The sequence below is a fragment of the Liolophura sinensis genome, chromosome 4, assembly GCF_032854445.1.
Source record: "Liolophura sinensis isolate JHLJ2023 chromosome 4, CUHK_Ljap_v2, whole genome shotgun sequence".
NCBI lineage: Eukaryota > Metazoa > Mollusca > Polyplacophora > Chitonida > Chitonidae > Liolophura > Liolophura sinensis.
In genome coordinates, this window is record NC_088298.1 from 16,431,625 (window position 1) to 16,449,824 (window position 18,200).

The 18,200-nt window shown below is 40.0% G+C and overlaps 1 protein-coding gene across 1 annotated transcript in view; it reads right to left on the minus strand.

The window, feature by feature from the left end:
* Positions 1-2,661, minus strand: part of LOC135464570 (uncharacterized) — a 47,978-nt gene extending 45,317 nt beyond the window's left edge. The window contains 2 exon segments of the mRNA XM_064741999.1: positions 177-584; positions 2,520-2,661. Coding sequence (XP_064598069.1) covers positions 177-216 — 40 coding nt within the window. The 5' untranslated portion in view covers positions 217-584; positions 2,520-2,661.
* Between the last annotated feature and the right edge of the window lie 15,539 nt (positions 2,662-18,200).

Genomic DNA, 18,200 nt, shown 5'->3' on the forward strand with positions numbered 1-18,200 from the left:
ATGTCATATATTAATGACAGGTATTCATAACCATGAAAACTATTCATTAATGTTGATACATACAGTACATGTATATTGCCTAAAACCTGAAATCTGAATAATGAATAATGTTGAGTCTGAATGTGGATGTCGGGTGAGGAATGTACATGCTGTATAAATGAAATGAATAAGCTTACCTAAACCATCTAGGCTTGCCTCCTTCCCCATCGCGGACATAGTAACCAGGACTACAGCAATATCGACATCTAGTGATTGTCAATGCCTGGCCTCTTTATCGCCCGTTCGATATTTTTGCTCGTCTCAGTCTCACACCTGGTAGAAATAAGTAGGTCTAGTCGGGAATGGCCCTAAACTAGGTTATCCAAACACCGCTGCTCGAAACTGATTAAATCCGACAGTAGGTGGAAAAATGGTGAGCTTTTTTTTTTTTTTTTATTAGATATCAAGGCTGGTCTAAGTTGGTCATGGTTGTACAATACACTGAATGTCCACACGTGTCAACACAGCTACTTGCACTGGTGAATGTTCCGGTTTTGAATCACAATTTTTACGGGAACAGGGTCCAACTGGAACGTAACTGTCACCTGTGAAAAGATTGGAGAACATAATCAGAAAATTTGTGAAAACACAGGCTGTTCAATATGAAAACTTCCATCCATTCTCTGGAGTTGTAAGTTCAAATCCAACTTTAGTTAGGCACTGTTTTTTTTTTTCGTCAAGAGGCTAATCAGCAATAACGGATTTTATTACAAAAGTGTGAAGACAGGTGAAATTGTCAGGCTCCTTTTGATTTCCTACATGTACATGTATGCCTCCAAATGTACCCCGCTACCTGAAAATGTCAGTTAAAAACATTTAGGATGAAAAATATACACCAGCCCCTCCAAAAATTAATTAAAAATTTGCTACGCTCAGCAAAATATATGTACAATTACCAAATACATATAGGTATATATAAGGCATTTTAGTTAAGAATCAATTACATATAAGTATATCTTTTTCTTAAATGCTTTAATATAATATTTATATTTATTTATTAAGATGTTTGAACCAATGTGGTTGCTGTGAGTTCAAGTCCAGCTCAAGCTGGCTTCCTTTCCGGCCATACGTGGAAGGTCTGTCAGCAACCTGCAGACTGTTGTGGGTATCCTCCAGGCTCTGCCCAGTTTCCACCCACCATAATGCTGGTCGCCGTCGTATAAGTGAAATATTCTTGAGTACGGCGTAAAATTGATTGGTGTTTTACGCCGTACTCATGAATATTTCACTTATATGACGGCGGCCAGCATTATGGTGGGTGAAAACCAGGCAGAGCGCAGGGGAAACCCACAACCATCTGCAGGTTGCCGCTAGACCTTCCCACATACAGCCGGATAGGAAGCCAGCATGAGCTGGACTTGAACTCACAGCGAACGCATTGGAGAGAGGCTCCTGGAGCACAAGCGCGGTAACCACCTGAGCCATGCAGCCCCCCCTCACACCTTACATGTTCTAGCAATTGAATTCAGGCAAGTTACCATCTTTTGACCATGGCCTGCTCCTTGTATCAGATACATTAAGAACAATGCGTGGAAATGTCCACATTTATTTTCACTTTCCTATACCCTGTAAGTTGTCATTTCCTAAAAATGTCTATTGTTTATGCCATTGATACCGGGAAGTTAGGGGGAAAAAACCCAATCATTAAAATACAGCTCCGAGGTCAAATCAGAACCATAGGCATTTCCTGCGAAGTTGCACCTGGTTAAAATCATGCTGTTTGTTTGTTTAAACAGATGGGTTTAATAGTGTTTTAATTGACAGGGCAAAAAATTCCCCCAAAAGGAAAACTATACATGTACATACATACATCACCAGTTGTCTTATTGTTAGTACATGTATTAAGAATAAATCATAGATTCAATATTTTACAATTAACCTAAAATTACAAAAACAAAAGTACCAGTACTTGCCTCTGTACACAACGCTGGCAAAACTCTTATATGTGTACAAGGTGTCAATGTGTATGGTGTACAGGTACCCATTTAGGCATTCAATATATGGCAAAGTTACATATGAAATGCAGACACACATACCTGTATATATCACGTGTGGGGAACTGTGTGAACAATTTGTACAGAATTACTGATACTGACACATGACATCGCAAGTAACGTATCACGTAATGATGAAATGTTTTGTCGGAAAATGTATGACGTGTTAGCTTGGATACATGTACATAAATGCACGGTAGGCCTACATATAGGTTCAATATACGGTATCTGTTAACCCCAATGTAACAAGGACGACAAGGACGAACCCAAAACGAAAAGGCCAGATGTGTGACAGTTCTGACGATTGGGGATATAACAGAAAAAACACACACGCACATCCTAGTAGTTTCTGGTCAATTCTAAGGCCGGCTGATGTCATTTGTCGGCTGTGAATGGGTCATAGTGGTGAACAAAAAACCTCAGCTTTCATGTCATGCTGCTGTCGAGAGAACGTAACGGTAAAACAAAAAATCGGTGAAAACTCACCCCAAAACAAACAAGAAGACTGCCGTCAAATCATCAAATAGAAGTGTCCCCTCCTGGCAAAGACGTCCAAAGATCATTTAAGCCCGTTGTTGGTTCAGACAAACAAGCCTTGTAGACATTTTCTGAGCCGGTAAACCTTATTTTGGCTGTGCACCGAACAGCCCGTTTGCACTGTGAACTCTCCCTGACTGACTGACACATATCTGCGCAAGATGATGGCCTACTTTTTGTAACGGCCCTCGCCATTGGTCGACATCAACGGGAAAAACAACTGTATATGGAGCCCGTTGAAATCGACATAACGCATAATTTAAGCCTGAAATCCTTTCGTCGTTAACGTTTTAATCCAAGTTTTACTGTGTTTAATCCGTTCGAGTTAAGTACGGTGTTTAATTAACCGTACTTGTTCAAGTTTCGGCGAAATCTTGCCCCACTTGAGCGTGTGTCACGAATGTAGGTCAATTGCCTCTGGCCAATCAGAATGACGGATGCATTCTCACTGTCAAAGTGACTTGCATTCCCATTGATTGACACAAATGTTTAAGCCAGGACGGCGTAAACAACTAAAAATAGCTCCGCCGGCATGTCACACAAGCCGTAAAAACAGCCCCCTATCATATATATACGAAAGAGGAAGCCCAGAATACCCGAGTCGGCGCGGATGATGTTTTTCTATGTCCCTGGCAACAGACTTTTTTTCTTTAATACAGGTAGAAAAATATCCTGAAATGAGCAAATGAAAGGTACGATGTACATGCATATGTAGGGCTTAGATAGTGAGCGTACACAGGTAGGCTTATAATGATTTAGACCTATATATAAACTCAGGCTTTGGTATATAGGCCCTACAGCATAATATTAATCCATATAGCTGGGCGGTTTACCGCACAGTGCGCGTGGAGGCTATATAAGAGATAAGCCTACACAGTGGACAAGTTTTATATGTAGGCCTACATCATGTCATTTCATATAATTTATTAACTATGGAGGATGGAATATAGCTTATATAGGGGGCCTGTGTGCAGGAAGAAACCATCGGTAGCTGTTACTTCGTAAGACAGAACTGATGATTAATACTATATTCTATAAAAGAGTGGAAGGATGCGGATTTTAGGTTAAGCTATATGCCTAGGCGTATACGGAATGAATTTATTTATTTATTTATTTATTTATTTGATGTTCACGCCGCACTCAAGAATATTTCACCTATGCGACGGCATCCAGCATTATGGTGGGAGGAAACCGGACAGAACCAGGGGAAAACATGCAACCATCCGCAGGTTGCTGGAAGATCTTCCCATCACATATCGCCGGAGAGGAACATATGGGATAAGTAAATACACGTATAAAGCTGTAGGGCCAGACGTTTTCATTAGCCTGTTTCATATCCAACATGTAGCCTACACACATATGGACCTATATACGGTTATATACTGTAATGAGTAAATATATCCACATATATAAATAAATAAAATATACAGCCACAGGGAACAGACCGACGCAACAAAGGGTTTAGACTTTATTGGTTTGATCAAATAAAGCTTCTGCCTGCTGCAGGATTCCCTGCACTGCTGCATGGCGTATTGTGCAAGGTAGCACTTCGTGAGCTTCTACGGCCGTTTATGCCTTCTTGCATGAATTTATATTAATTTCATTAAGCTAACACACGTGAATGACTAAAAGCTCGTCTAGTACATGCCAAAAGCCACCGGTTTACTTCTGTTTCCTCTACCCCTAAGACTAACCACCTTTCATTGCACAAGTCAAATATTCTTGAGAATATGTACCCTGGGAATTAATCAAATAAGAAAAATTGTAAACGGATAATGTTAAATGTTTAAACGTATTTGCATATAGGTGGTATAACCATTAATTGCACAACGTCAAATATTCTTGAGAATATGTACCCTGGGGATTAATCAAATAAGAGAAATTGTAAGAAGATAATGTTAAATGTTTAAACTTATTCGCATATAGGTGGTCGAGTAAAAACTGTAGGCAGGTTTATACATGTATAGGCCTACGGCGTTAAATACGGTATAATGGATAGGAAATGGGACAAGGAAAGCGAAATCATTTTTTAATCAGACATTGCTTCCAAACGTATACGTTAACATTATAGCTCCACTGTACAGGCAAGCAGTCTTATAATGAAGTCCGGTTTCTTGATTAAATTTGTTAGCAGGAAGGCATACATTTAAATATATATCATTTTCCCTACAAGCGTTTTATGGGCGGTGGTGTATATAGATGCAATATATCGACCAATCAATATACACATTCATGTACGCTGAAAAAATTCATCAACATGAATTAATCAAAATAATTCAACGTGATATCATGTTAGTCTAATAGAATCGCGATGTTGAATTAATAGAATATGTGTATTATATTTAACAGAATAATCTGCTACAACAGCAGACTACTTTCTGGCATCACTCAGACAACAAATTATACAGAGTATAAAGGCGAAAATTTTCTAGATATATTTCGTTTACAAAACAAAATCTGAATTTCTGTGTACGTCGTTGTAATCAACTGCATTTATCATTATATTCATTTATTTATTTATTTGATTGGTGTTTTACGCCGTACTAAAGAATATTTCACTTATACGACGGCGACCAGCATTATGGTGGGTGGAAACCGGGCAGAGCCTGAGGGAAACCCACGACCATCCGTAAGTTGCTGACAGACCTTCCCACGTACGGCCGGAGAGGAAGCCAGCATGATTTTTCATTATATAGTTTCCTTATGGGTACACTCAGTGTTAATAACATGACCGGGTAAAATAATAGTTAATGTTTACATGAAAAGGAACTCTGAAACGAAGATCATGGTTTTAATGGAAACTAACAAAGTTATAGCAAAAAATGAATTTTTTGCTTCATTTCTGAAGCATAATTTAGATCTCTTAATATAATCCGTCTGTGGTCGAAAATTTTCGGAAATATCGTAATAGATGAACGCGAGACCATGCAGCTTAGCTCCTCCCACTCGGTAACTTGTTTCAGCAGATGTCATTGACGTCACCACTATGCACGCTACTTCATTTCCAGACGGACCGCTGGGCTGTGAGGGCAACTGTAGTTTAATGCCATTTTAACGTCTTAAGAAAATACTCGAGCAGCTATTTAAATATGACAAAATACTGTGTTATAATAATGGAATACATTTTAGCATCACTCACACAACAGACTTTGTTAAATGTAACAAATTAATTTTTTTGATCACATCTGAAACTGCATATTAAGAAATAAAAACTAACCGTTTCATGTATCCTGTAAATACGGTATATCGCCTGTGTCAATCCGACAGCAGTGTCTAAATGTGCTTGTATGAATATTTTTTTAAGACAATTAAGGCCTTTTCATGAATTTTTAAGTGCGATGGTAGTCGTAATCAACGGAGGAAATTGGAGTGCATGAACGAAGAAAAACATGCACCGACCTTTGCAAAATTACCAAACCAAACTTATCCATGCATTATTGATGGAATGCAAGAAATCTCAAAAATTCCTCGCGTGTCCGAGACTGGGACTGAACCCACATCTCATGTGGCCTATATATGGATAATTGAAGGGAAAGCTTTCTTAACCACAGTCCCTTCAGATCCACACCCCCAAAATCTTGGTTCTTCATTGTTCTTCAGAGAACCGAGTTGTCCTTGGTTCTCATAATGGGTTCTCTATGGAACTTGTTGGTATGTAATATAATTCAAAGCATTTGATTGCAACTGGGTAAGCAATCAGCAATTTCTCTGGAAAAGGGGTGAAATCTAACCGTTAGCGTTGGTTATATAGATGATACCCTCGCGGTACTTAGTTGGTACTGGTTTAACCACAACCGCCCTCTGGTGGTGGCCGGCGAGAAGCATCAACAGTGCCGAAAGTACAGTGAAATATAATGACGAGTCGCTTCAATGGTCCACAGTCTTTGGGCGCGGTTGCAGGTCGAAGAACTTGGCGCAGCGAAAGAAAGATTTACGTTTAGTTCTTTGTATGGTGTTAATTTTTTTTGGTTCCACTTGATATAGCTCTCGCTTTTTTGCCACTTTGTGTCAACAGTCAGGTAGATGTAGATTTGTCAATCTGGTTTCCTCTGGCCAATAACCTGACTGTGTAAGTCAGTGAGAACTTTAGTCGTCTTCAGGGTAGTTAACATTGCTCGTAACAGTTTCAGACATACGATGGTCTCTCCTCTTAGAATGAATGAATGAATGAATGCTTGGGGTTTAACGTCGTACTTTACTATTTTACTGTCGTCTGAAGACAAGGAACCATTGGGTGTGTGTACATATACTGTGTGTTCTTGTGGCAAATAAAAACACCTCAGGTTAGCCTAAGTTTAAACATATAATTTTGGCCTACATATGTATATTTATTTATTTATTTATTTGATTGGTGTTTACGCCGTACTCAAGAATATTTCACTTACACGACGGCGGTCAGCATTATGGTGGGTGGAAACCGGGTAGCTCGGGGGAAACCCACGACCAGACTGACAGACTGGTTGCTGTCAGACCTTCCCACTTACGGCCGGAGAGGAAGCCAGCATGAGCTGGACTTGAACTCACAGCGACCGCATTGGTGAGAGACTCCTGGGTCACTGCGCTGCGCTAACCAAATGAGCCACGGAGGCCCCGCATATGTTTACTGGTTTTTTTTTTTGATTGTTTTTTTACGCCGTACTCAGGAATATTTCACTTATACGACGGCGGCCAGCATTATCGTGGGTGGAAACCGGGCAGAGCCCGGGGAAACCCACGACCATCCGCAGGTTGCTGGAAGACCTTCCCACGTTACGGCCGGAGAGGAAGCCGGCATAATGTATGTTTATTGTGGACAACACCTGAATATATAGGTGTATATGTATGGACATAGCCATCGTGGCCCATTCGCCTCAATGGTATGAGAAGAAAAGTCAAGGTTACCTGTTTTAATGTTCGTGACACGATCTCCCATTTTTCAGCCTCTTTTTCAACTACTCAAACGTGTGAACATCAAGTATGCAGGTAAACAGGACATTATTTCCGTGTACTCATATCGAAGACTATTCCTGTCATTTAGACAAAATAATGTAAATTCAGGGAGTTTACAACTCTATAAAAGACCAGGATCTATATATGAACAAAATTTAAATTCACATCCCCCAAACTTGTGTTTCCTTTTACGGCTTTAAAGGTTAAAAACGCACTGAATGACAGTGGGTCTTGCTGTACAAACACCTATCTCTAAATGAAGTCCCCAAAGCAGTGTTTGCTTCCTTAAATAAAATTGAAAGCATATTTTTTTATTTGTCCATCATTCAACATGACTCGTGGGTTTCTTCAAGTTGCAGAACGTAGGGATCAAGAAGTGCATGTACGTCAGAGGTAAGGTGCACAACTCAAATCCACTATAGGCAAGCGAGATTCGGGTTCAACCCCAGCCTTAATTGTACCGGGAATTTGTATGTACATGTAGGTTCGATCGAATTCGTGGACAATAAGCGATCGACGTCATTCGTGTGGCCTATATGTAACATTCGTTGAAAACCATTCGACGTCCAGCAGTGACGACAGGCTAGTCTGTCTAGCGTAGGAAAGTTCGTCTGTAACTTGCTGAAGGTCGTTGCTGGCATCAATCTCATTATCGTACAGACAATTTTCAGGGTTATTGAGCATTGTTACATAGTGGGAATAAATGCACGATGGCGTTCTCTTGTGTGGTCGTTCATGAAGTTCGCTGGACACCACTTGCCTCCCACCAACATGACAAATGACGCATGCGCGAAAGTTTGTCAGTAACTCGCCAATGGTCGTTGCTGGCTTCAATCCCATTCTCGGACAAACAATTTTCAGGATTGCTCTTCATTGTTGCATAGGTGGAAATAAATCCACGATGACGTTTTTTTGTGTGTGTGGTCGAGCATGAATTTCGCTGAACACCACTTGCCTTCCACCACTGTGACATGTGACAGATGCACGCACGAATGTTCGCTATGGTTTTCTCCGGGCACTCCTGTTTTTTTTTCTTCCATTAAACTGGCCGCCAAACTTCGTATACCGTGAAATAAACGGAAAACTGTTCAGTATTACGGTAAGCAAAACTGGAATAAACAAGGGTCGAAAAATATGAATGAATACATTGTAACGGGCTCAGTGATCTCTTAATTGCTGTATATCATACATAAATATCAAACATCTCGCTAACATACATTTCACTTCTGAAAGGAATGATGAAAAAAAAAATCCCGAAAATAGCTACTTTTATTAATGGTATAAATGGTATAAATGGTGTCAATTACAACAGCTGGACATTCATGTTTGATGATTGGTGTTTATAGCATAATTTTGGTCTTCGTCAGCAGCTGTGTTTGGAATGAATAGATATGGCGCGTAAGCTGTTTCGTATAACAGCTTAACGAACGAACGCGTGGTATCGATGAATGGAGTTAACCAACCACGCTTGCAGATCAAAGTCTGAATGTATAATGTATTAACAGCTCAAGCTATCGCAGTTCGTAGTAATGCAACTAGGAAGACTACATTAATATTGGCCAATATAATGTATACAGCGTCCTCTGCATTACCTGTTTATTGACATGTAAATTTCATCTAGGCCTAGAAAAGCAAAAACTGTGCTTGGGTTAGTCCAAGCATGTACAAGGAAATGTCAAAGTTCAAAAAGTTCACATATGCCTTAATTCTTCAACCTTTTCGCGACTTTCATGAAAAGCAACTTTCAGTGCGATTTATGCACTTTTTAAGTTGATTTTGAAGACAAAACTATATTAGCTGGTTCGGCCAGTTTAGGAACATCACAAAAATTATAATTTTATCAAAATACACAGAATAATACTTTGAGAATATGCATTCATAAACACTTTTCAAAAATGTGAAAAAGTGTATACAGATGGAACATTGTGTTGTCCAGTGATGTCGTTGGTATTTGTCTCGATGGAATTAGCAAAAGGTTCGTGTTATTTTGTCTGATCGGATTACCGATTGGTGTAAAGGGTAAATGGCATCAAGAAAACTTAAAAATCTCTCGTGTTGGCTTGGCACTACCATTGTGCGCGCCTAACGACGTCTTCGAACGCTTGATACCCTTCCTAACATTTGTGTTCACCATGCGTAATGCTCTTCGGGCCAAACTGAGGTATGGCTATAGGCTTGTTCTGTTTTGGTTTAAACTTGGTCAAGGCGATCCACCATTTTTTTTTAGTCGATACACATATTCAGGTATATTTTTGTTGATCTCCATGCATTGATGAAACATTGATTTAGTATGCTATACTGTATATAGATCGAAAACAAATTCAAATCAAAGACAATAAAAAGGAAATCATATTTGAGAGCATATGGCCTTTTGGCCTTTAGATATAACCAGTTAAATGCAGGATAGTGGTATTCAAAGTTGAAATTATTGAGCACATATATATACCATGACTCTCGGTGTTTCTTTCCGAGCTAGAGGCCTTTCACGTCGGTTTGCTCCACAACTTGGGACAGTTGCGAACATTTCCTCTGTCGTGCATCGCTACGCTTGTGTATTACACTGGTGTCCGTGATTATCAGCACTTTTTTCAGATACGTATACTCTCTGTGAACAACTGTGCACCAGTTTGCACATCTGCATTTTAATGATACGTGTACGCCTATCAGTTGAACGCAATTTGTGTCATTTTAACATTTAGAATTAGGTTTGACAATTTATGCGCCGCTGGTACCCACAATTATGTGTACCACTCGTCCAGTGATAAAACTTTTAGATGTAGTTTTTCTTTGATTCTTATATCATTGTAACAAAATATTCACTCATAATCCTCAGGATGTGGCCCTTCAACTGCAGTTAGGTTGGTGTGATTTCGATTTTTAAATTATAGAGGATATGACGTGACTGCTCATCGGAACTAAGGATGTGTCCTGTTTTAGGAAGCCAGAGTTACTTTACTCGTAAACCCAATTACATGCACGTGAAAAAGTCCAATATTAGGAACTGCGTCGTTTAGCGGACATTATGTGTGGAAGCCACGTGTGGAAGCCACGTGTGGAAGCCACGTGTGGAAACCACGTGTGGAAACCAAGTGAATGTAGGTGACATGCGGGATACTGGCGGGTTTTTTTCTCACAAAAGGTGATGCTAGTGTGAATGAGGACTTCCACGTCACAAGTCTTTTGTTGCAAATCAGTGACGAACTTTCCCACATGCATGTGACACACATGCAGATAACTATATGCAAACCATTTTAGTGAAGCTAGGACAACTTGTGTTCAACGAACGTTTGACTACGTAAATAGCCGCACGGGGGCGTTATCGCCCGCACATATAGTGTCACGTATGCCACACAATTCAACAGTGAGAAAGGAGAAAGCTAAGCAAATTCCCCAGGGTTAGGTTTTATCCCGCATCTCATTTGTTCTAGCGTTTGGTAGTTTGTCAGTAACGTAATTATTAAAGGTAGGTAGATGATTTCCCTCAGACACTCAATCTACTTCAGTCCGTAAAATAATCTGCCATTGTAAATTCATGTGTAAATTCAAAGTGCATAATTAAACAGTAATCAAGTAAATAAACACAAAAATGATATCATGCAATATTGAATTCAGTTCTTCGTTAAGTTTTTCAGTTTTAAAGATTTTTTTTTTTTTTTGATTGGTGTTTTACGCCGTACTCAAGAATATTTCACTTATACGACGGCGGCCAGCATTATGGTGGGTGGAAACCGGGCAGAGCCCGGAGAAAAACCCACGACCATCCGCAGGTTGCTGGCAGACCTTCTCACGTACGCAGTTTTAAAGAGCAAAACATATAATGTCCCATAACCATGTCTAACCATGTCTCACTCGTAAACCGGGCCGCTAAATTTGTCCCTTAAGAAGTCGAAAGGTTGAATTCTCACGCGGATAATCATTTGACAGGTACGTGTGTATATATAGGTCTGTTATAGCTGAATAATAGCTATGGCATTGTACAAGGAGAGTACACAAGTCTTGCCTTGTTGTTGCTTATGTATTTATAATATATAGTGCATGTATAGTGCATGTACTTTTGTGGACCGAAATACAGTCTTATTCACTGTGCGAGTCAGAAAACTAAAAGTTTCTGTTGATCACTTTAAGTGCATAAAATAATACTATAAAGAAAAAAAAAACAATCAAAGCATTCGGGGGCATTTATTGTAAGCCTTAAGGCAAAACCAGACAAGGGTAACATACATTTCAGAACAGAGGTACATCCATTATATCCTGAAGGCTCTGCATGTATATGGGATAAATATGGTAAATCTATATCTAGGGGAAAGCCAATATATGTGGCTACATGCGCAGACAAGACTTCTCATCTGATCAATGAGGACCCCCCCCCCTTCCCATCTGTGACACCCACCCCCTACAGACGAACACACACACAACAAAGCAACAATCCGCAGGCAGATTTGTTTACACAGGGATCAGCTTATAGTCTTCTTATTTCCTGAACAGAAAATCATTTGTCCGAAGTAATTATAAGACCGACAAATCTTTGCTCATTTGCTTGCCCTTGATCATTTGCTCATATACATCAGAAACACTGGGTCAACACGCCCTACACCACCCCATCTCCACCCTGTCCCCACCCCAATGCTAACGTCTGCTGTCCAGCCCACTCGCGTATTCTTTCGCCATTCATGCGTTCTCCGATCGATAATATTTCAGTATGCTGTCTATAACGAGTCTTTCAAATACGCTGCTTAGCGGTGGCCGTTGCTTGACCCACTATAACGTGGCCATTCGTTCAGTAAAGCCAATCCTTTATGAATTGTAACGATTACTTTGTCGTAGGCGTCCATGTGGTATAAATATCCCAAGAAAGTCACCAAATGAACGTTTTTTTAAATGTTGTTTTTGCCATGGAAGAACCATTTCATGGGCAATGGCACCTTGGGTTCAAATGGTTTTGACCACAGTGCTTCTTGTATTTGTTTATTTGGGCTATTTAATGGGTATTTTACACTTTCACAATATGTTAATTTTAGCAGAAAGTCAGCTGTCCGAGTGATGCTGGAATGTACTCTGATATTGCAACAGATTATAATGTTAAATATAACACACATATTCTATACAAGATTCTATTCACAGGATAGCCCGGTTTCGTCCCACCGTAATGCTGGCCACCGTCGTATAAGGGAAATATTTTTGAGTATGGCGTAAAACACCAATCAAATAAATAAATAAATAAATTAATTAATTAATTAACAGGGTATAATGTTGAATATGACAAAGTATAATGGTGTAACACCAGAATACATTCTAGCATCACTCAAACAACGGACTTTCTGTTAAAATTAACATATTCATTTTTTGAGTGTACGTTTTATTGTAATGTATTGGCACTATATGTGTATCACCAGTTTTGATCTGGTGATAGAAGGAAAAAGAAGGAATGAATAATCAATAGAGCTTTCGCCAGAATTGTTCTTTAGGCGGGAAAGAATTTAACCACCTCTGAATATATGGTTGCTTTTAAGCCTCATGTTATCCAGGGAGCTCTCGGTTCAATCCTGGCTCATACGTTTTCATTTCCAGAATGGCGATCAGTTTTATATTAGTGACGGACACTTGAGTGCATGCATGTCTGGGATAAATCACAGAGTTATGGCAAGTTATCGACTTAACTTCCCAGATACAGCCTACAGACTTGCAAGCCATTGGTGTTAGATTCTTCATTCATATTTTACTGGGGCCACTTTCACAAACCATCGCAACTTTTGTAAAAGACGTGGTCTGTAGGTCATATGCATGGTGCCATTATTGAGTAACATCTGTTATGGAAAAAAAATAAATTTACCAGGCGAATATATTCTTAAAAAACATGTGTCACAGTAAAACAATGCTATATGAAGTTAATATGTAACATTTCAAAACGGTTAAATTTCAAATTTTAGTTCCTTGTCGTCTTTGATGTATACATGGGCTTTGCTAATATAGCACGCCAGCACATTGGTTGACAGTTTACGGTAATGACATCAAGTCTGATTTCTTGCACGTTATGTTATGTTATGTTATGTTGTGGACAACATGTACACAAAGAGCGCATGCGCCAATCAAGGCCTCCATGTTCATGCATGTACAGCTATTATATTTGTGCTTGACTTAATAAAGCCATTGTAAAGCAATCACTGTACAATGATCCATGTACGATGTACTACTGATCCAAACACGAAGTATGTTTTGTTTATATAAAGCGCTTTGGTGAAAAATATGAATCAGTCGATCGCATATCCATCCACGTAGTGAATATGCAATGTTATGTTGTACAACCGATTTGCCCATCCAGAGCTGTGATGTATAAACACTGCTCTGCATGCAGCTTGCAGGTTATATCAGCTGAGTATTCGTTATATAGAGACAGGGAGTGTGCCGTGCTGGAGAGATTGCCGTTCTTGCACACACGAGGACACACGGGTTCAAACTCGGCCTTTGGCAGGAAATTTGAAAAAAAGTGGCTCCAGTAATCATTTGCGCAGTATGTAACGGTCGTTGAAATCCATCAATATTGCGAACATATCTGTACGTCACATGTATGAAAGTTTGCCAGTAACTTGCCACATGCAAGTGGGTTTTCCCTGGCACTGCCGTTTCCTTCACCCACAAGGACGAGCGTCATCGTATAGGTTTAAAATTGTTAAGTATAGAGTTTAACATCAGATGAATAAATGAATGAATATATGGAGGTAGGCGTGTTATCTAGAACGACCCCGTTACTAAAACATGCAGCTTTAGAGGTAAAACATCCATAATACCACGAACACGTGATGTTTATATAGGGTTTTCATATTGTTTTACACGATGTCACAAATTCCTGTATTATAACATTAGGACTTTCGTTTTAAAGCGACAATGCCTGGAAAGCTTGTAGCCAGGCCTTTTACCCGTAATTGTACCTACCGCTACTATAAAAATTTATCCTTCATATCCTTCAGAGATGCCCTTGATTTTTGTGGTGGCCTATATTGACAGTTATGCTTTGTGCACTTTAGTAACACAGAACTCATATGATGTATATACAGGAATATATAGTAACATGTTCATATCCCGCGAGAAACTGCGGCTTTATACTTTAGGTGTAGAAAAGAACTGAAACTAGTCTTCCAGCAACCTGTGGATGGTCGTGGATTTTCCTCGAGCTCTAGCCAGTTTTTCTCCCACCATAATACTGACCGCCGTCGTATAAGTGAAATATGCTCGAGTAAGGCGTAAAATACCAATTAAACAAATCAATCAATTAAATGCTGAAACTATACCTCAAGGAAAAGAGTTTCATTTTTTTACTGGGTTTATACGGTCTGTTTGTCTGTCAGCAACTTTTGGGAGATTGTTACGGTTATGCTTAGTTATGCTGGATGAAACATTGCGCCTAGCATTATCGGCCTGGATCCGAGGGTAAAAGGGTCAAATTTGGTTCTTGATCGGGATAGGGATCGGGAGCAGCGTACGGCTGCGGCTTTAAGCCGGGAAGGGGGCGGGGGTACTTCAGGCATCCAGTTTCCTCAACTTTTACACCTAATTAACCGATGATGAGTAGTTGAACAGGTAATGAAATAAACAGTTGAAAGGGCATAGGATTTTGGAATCGTTTTATGTGTATGACCGCGTGTCTTTACTACATGTATATATAGGCCTACTTGATTCGCAGACCTAATATGACCGTGCGTTAACTTCGTAAGACTTTATTTGATAATACTTACTGGGTTCTCTGATGCAACTTTAAGAAAGACACTTCACTCTCAATGTACGTATATAAGGCGCGTAGGCGTATAGATCTACTTATTCTCTAACGTCATGTCATTGCAAGTCATTGTATATATCTTTAAAAGAATTAAGAAAGACATACACACCACGTCTTAGACTATAGGCCTACGGGCGACTTTCACAAAATTTCGCAATTCAGATTTCTTGTCAAACTTATACTTTTGCGAAGTTTTGTGACAACAGAAACAGGGATTGGCTGAAAAAAAAAACCCTTACCGTACCGAGTTACGCACCAGCATTCAAGGTACGAGTTCACCGTATAGATTAATTTAGAAAGCATAAATTATGCCATATACAGGTTATTCAGCTGTCCTGTTTATTAATAACTGTGAACGGGAAATCTTTTATTATATTTCCTCAAGTACCATGCACTTACCATAGGCAAAGAGATGAAGAGTTAAGGCGTGGGATGTGGTGTGGGTGGGGTCTTTATACTCGGAATTTCATTCCTGACTCACCTCGCAGTATGGGGGCCTATACCTAGGTCTGGCGCATGACGGTGGACTCGTGGTGTGGACGTAAAGCCATTGTGTTATTCAAACCTATGTTCACGTCATTCATATTAACCATATTTGAGTACAATGGTACCGGTATGGCAAATGCAAGTAAAGACCCCTTAATTTGTTTAGTTGAGGAAACCAGATTCGAACTTGTAACATGAAAAAAAGAGCAGAAGAAAAAAACAAAACAAAGATTACAGGAACTTTTTGCTCAGACCTTGGACTTACTACACTGATGCATTTCTTAACCTAATTAAGATATACAAGCACTTAAATCTACCGCACGAAAGTCGGTCAGACATACACAAGTTCACATAATCTTCGCCATGCATCATTACCTCTTGTGTACGTACTTTCAGAAACGTAGGCCCAAAGTCAGTCAACGGGCTGTATACACGAGCCGAGAGGTCTCAGCATAACGAGGTCAACAGGTTAATAGAGCACTGTACAACAGCCTTATCCAAAAACACGAACCTAAATTAGGTCCGCCACACGGATTGTGACAGGTTATTTATGGCGAGGCCGGTTCGAGCATTGCACGCAACGTTGAACAAACAGCCCACAAGTATACGTATAAATAGGACACCCATGGACCTACAGAAGGCGCGTATATAAGAAGACGGATCTCTACGACATGACCTGGCAAGAAGTGTTATGTTTGTGTGAACAAATTCGTATCCTGGTCATTGTTTCTTTTTTTCTCGGCGAACAATTAAGAGAGTAATAAATAACATGTCGTAACCTTGCATGAATACACTGTCAAAAAGAACTATCTGTTAAACGTGACAGAAAACCCGTGAGTTACCTGTTCAATATGGCGTCATGTTATGCTATAATAACAAACTACATGTTAATGTCACTCAGACGCCACGGTCGTATAAGTGAAACATTCTTGGGCACGTCGTTAAAACACCAAATTCTTGAGTGAAAATAACAGAAAGCCGCGCAAGTTTGCCCACGTCCAGTAGAAATGTTTGCGCATACGCCCATTTATCTTCATCGTTTTCAATGTGACGCTAGGTAATTATATACATACTGGGACTGCGATACAGGTTGGTCAAAATAAGTATACTTATTATACTTGCTTTATTTATTTATGTGATTGGTGTTTTACGTCGTACCCAAAAATATTTCATTTATAACGACGGCGCCCAGCATTATGATGGGAGGATACCAGACAGAGACCCCAGGAAAACCCACGACCACCCGCGGGTTTGCTGGAAGACCTTCCAATGCACGGCCGGAGAAGAAGCCCGTATGAGCTGGACTTGAACCCACAGTGACCGCACTGGTGAGCGGGTCTTGGCGTCCTGCGGGACTAGGGCACGCTAACCATTTCGGCTACAGAAGACTGCACATCCTTACTTTAATACAAGTTTATCGCTCAGATCGGACTATGAGCAGTATTTTTACGTCATGAATTCGTATACGTACCTTCGTACTTATAGGTACGACCATGCCTGATACGGTGTGTCGTGTGTCGATGTGCACTAAACACAATAGTCTGCTGATTTTGACAGAAATTCTGTTGTTTGAATGATGCGAGAATGTTTCACTGTATAGACATAAGACCTGTCACATTCAACATAATATCCTATGTAAACAATCTTTCTGCCTGTTGAATTAATAAAAAGGGGCCTCCCTGGCTCAGCTGGTTAGCGCGCTAGCGCTGCGTAATAGCCCAGGAGTCCCTCACCAATGCGGTCGCAATGAGTTCAAGTCCAGCTCATGCTGGCTTTCCTCTCCGGCCGTACGTGGGAAGGTCTGACAGCAACCTGCGGATGGTCGTGGGTTTCCCCCGGGCTATGCCCGGTTTCCTCCCACCATAATACTGACCGCCGTCGTATAAGTGAAATATTCTTGAGTACGGCGTAAAACACCAATCAAATAAATAAATAAATTGACATAGCAAAATGTGTACTACGTTTAACAGAATAACTTGATACAAAAACAGAATAAGTTCTAGCATAATTTAGACAAAAAACAAAATTTTAACACATAATTATTTGTTTGAGAGAATGAATATGTGAAGAAGAATTCTTTCCACTCAGTGCACACACACACAAAATGATGCACGGTGGCTCGATGACAGGGATCCTTACAGAAAGGGAAACGTGTAAGACTCCTTCCCGCCATTAGCTCAAAGGTGGCCCAAAGCTATGTACTGATTTGATATCTCCTGCAGTCGAAAATAGGCACAAAGCACTTAGGAAGGCGGTATTTATGCACTGCAGTGTTACAGGTGAAAACTTGTTTTCGGATATAGTGTTTTACCGAAAGTCTTGGGTAGTATGGAAGTCTACTCCGGCCAATCTAGTATCATCTATCTCCCTCTAAAATCCTGAAAAATTCTACCGAGCGGTGTTAAACATCAGCAAAAATATACAGAATTCAATTAAAGAAAATT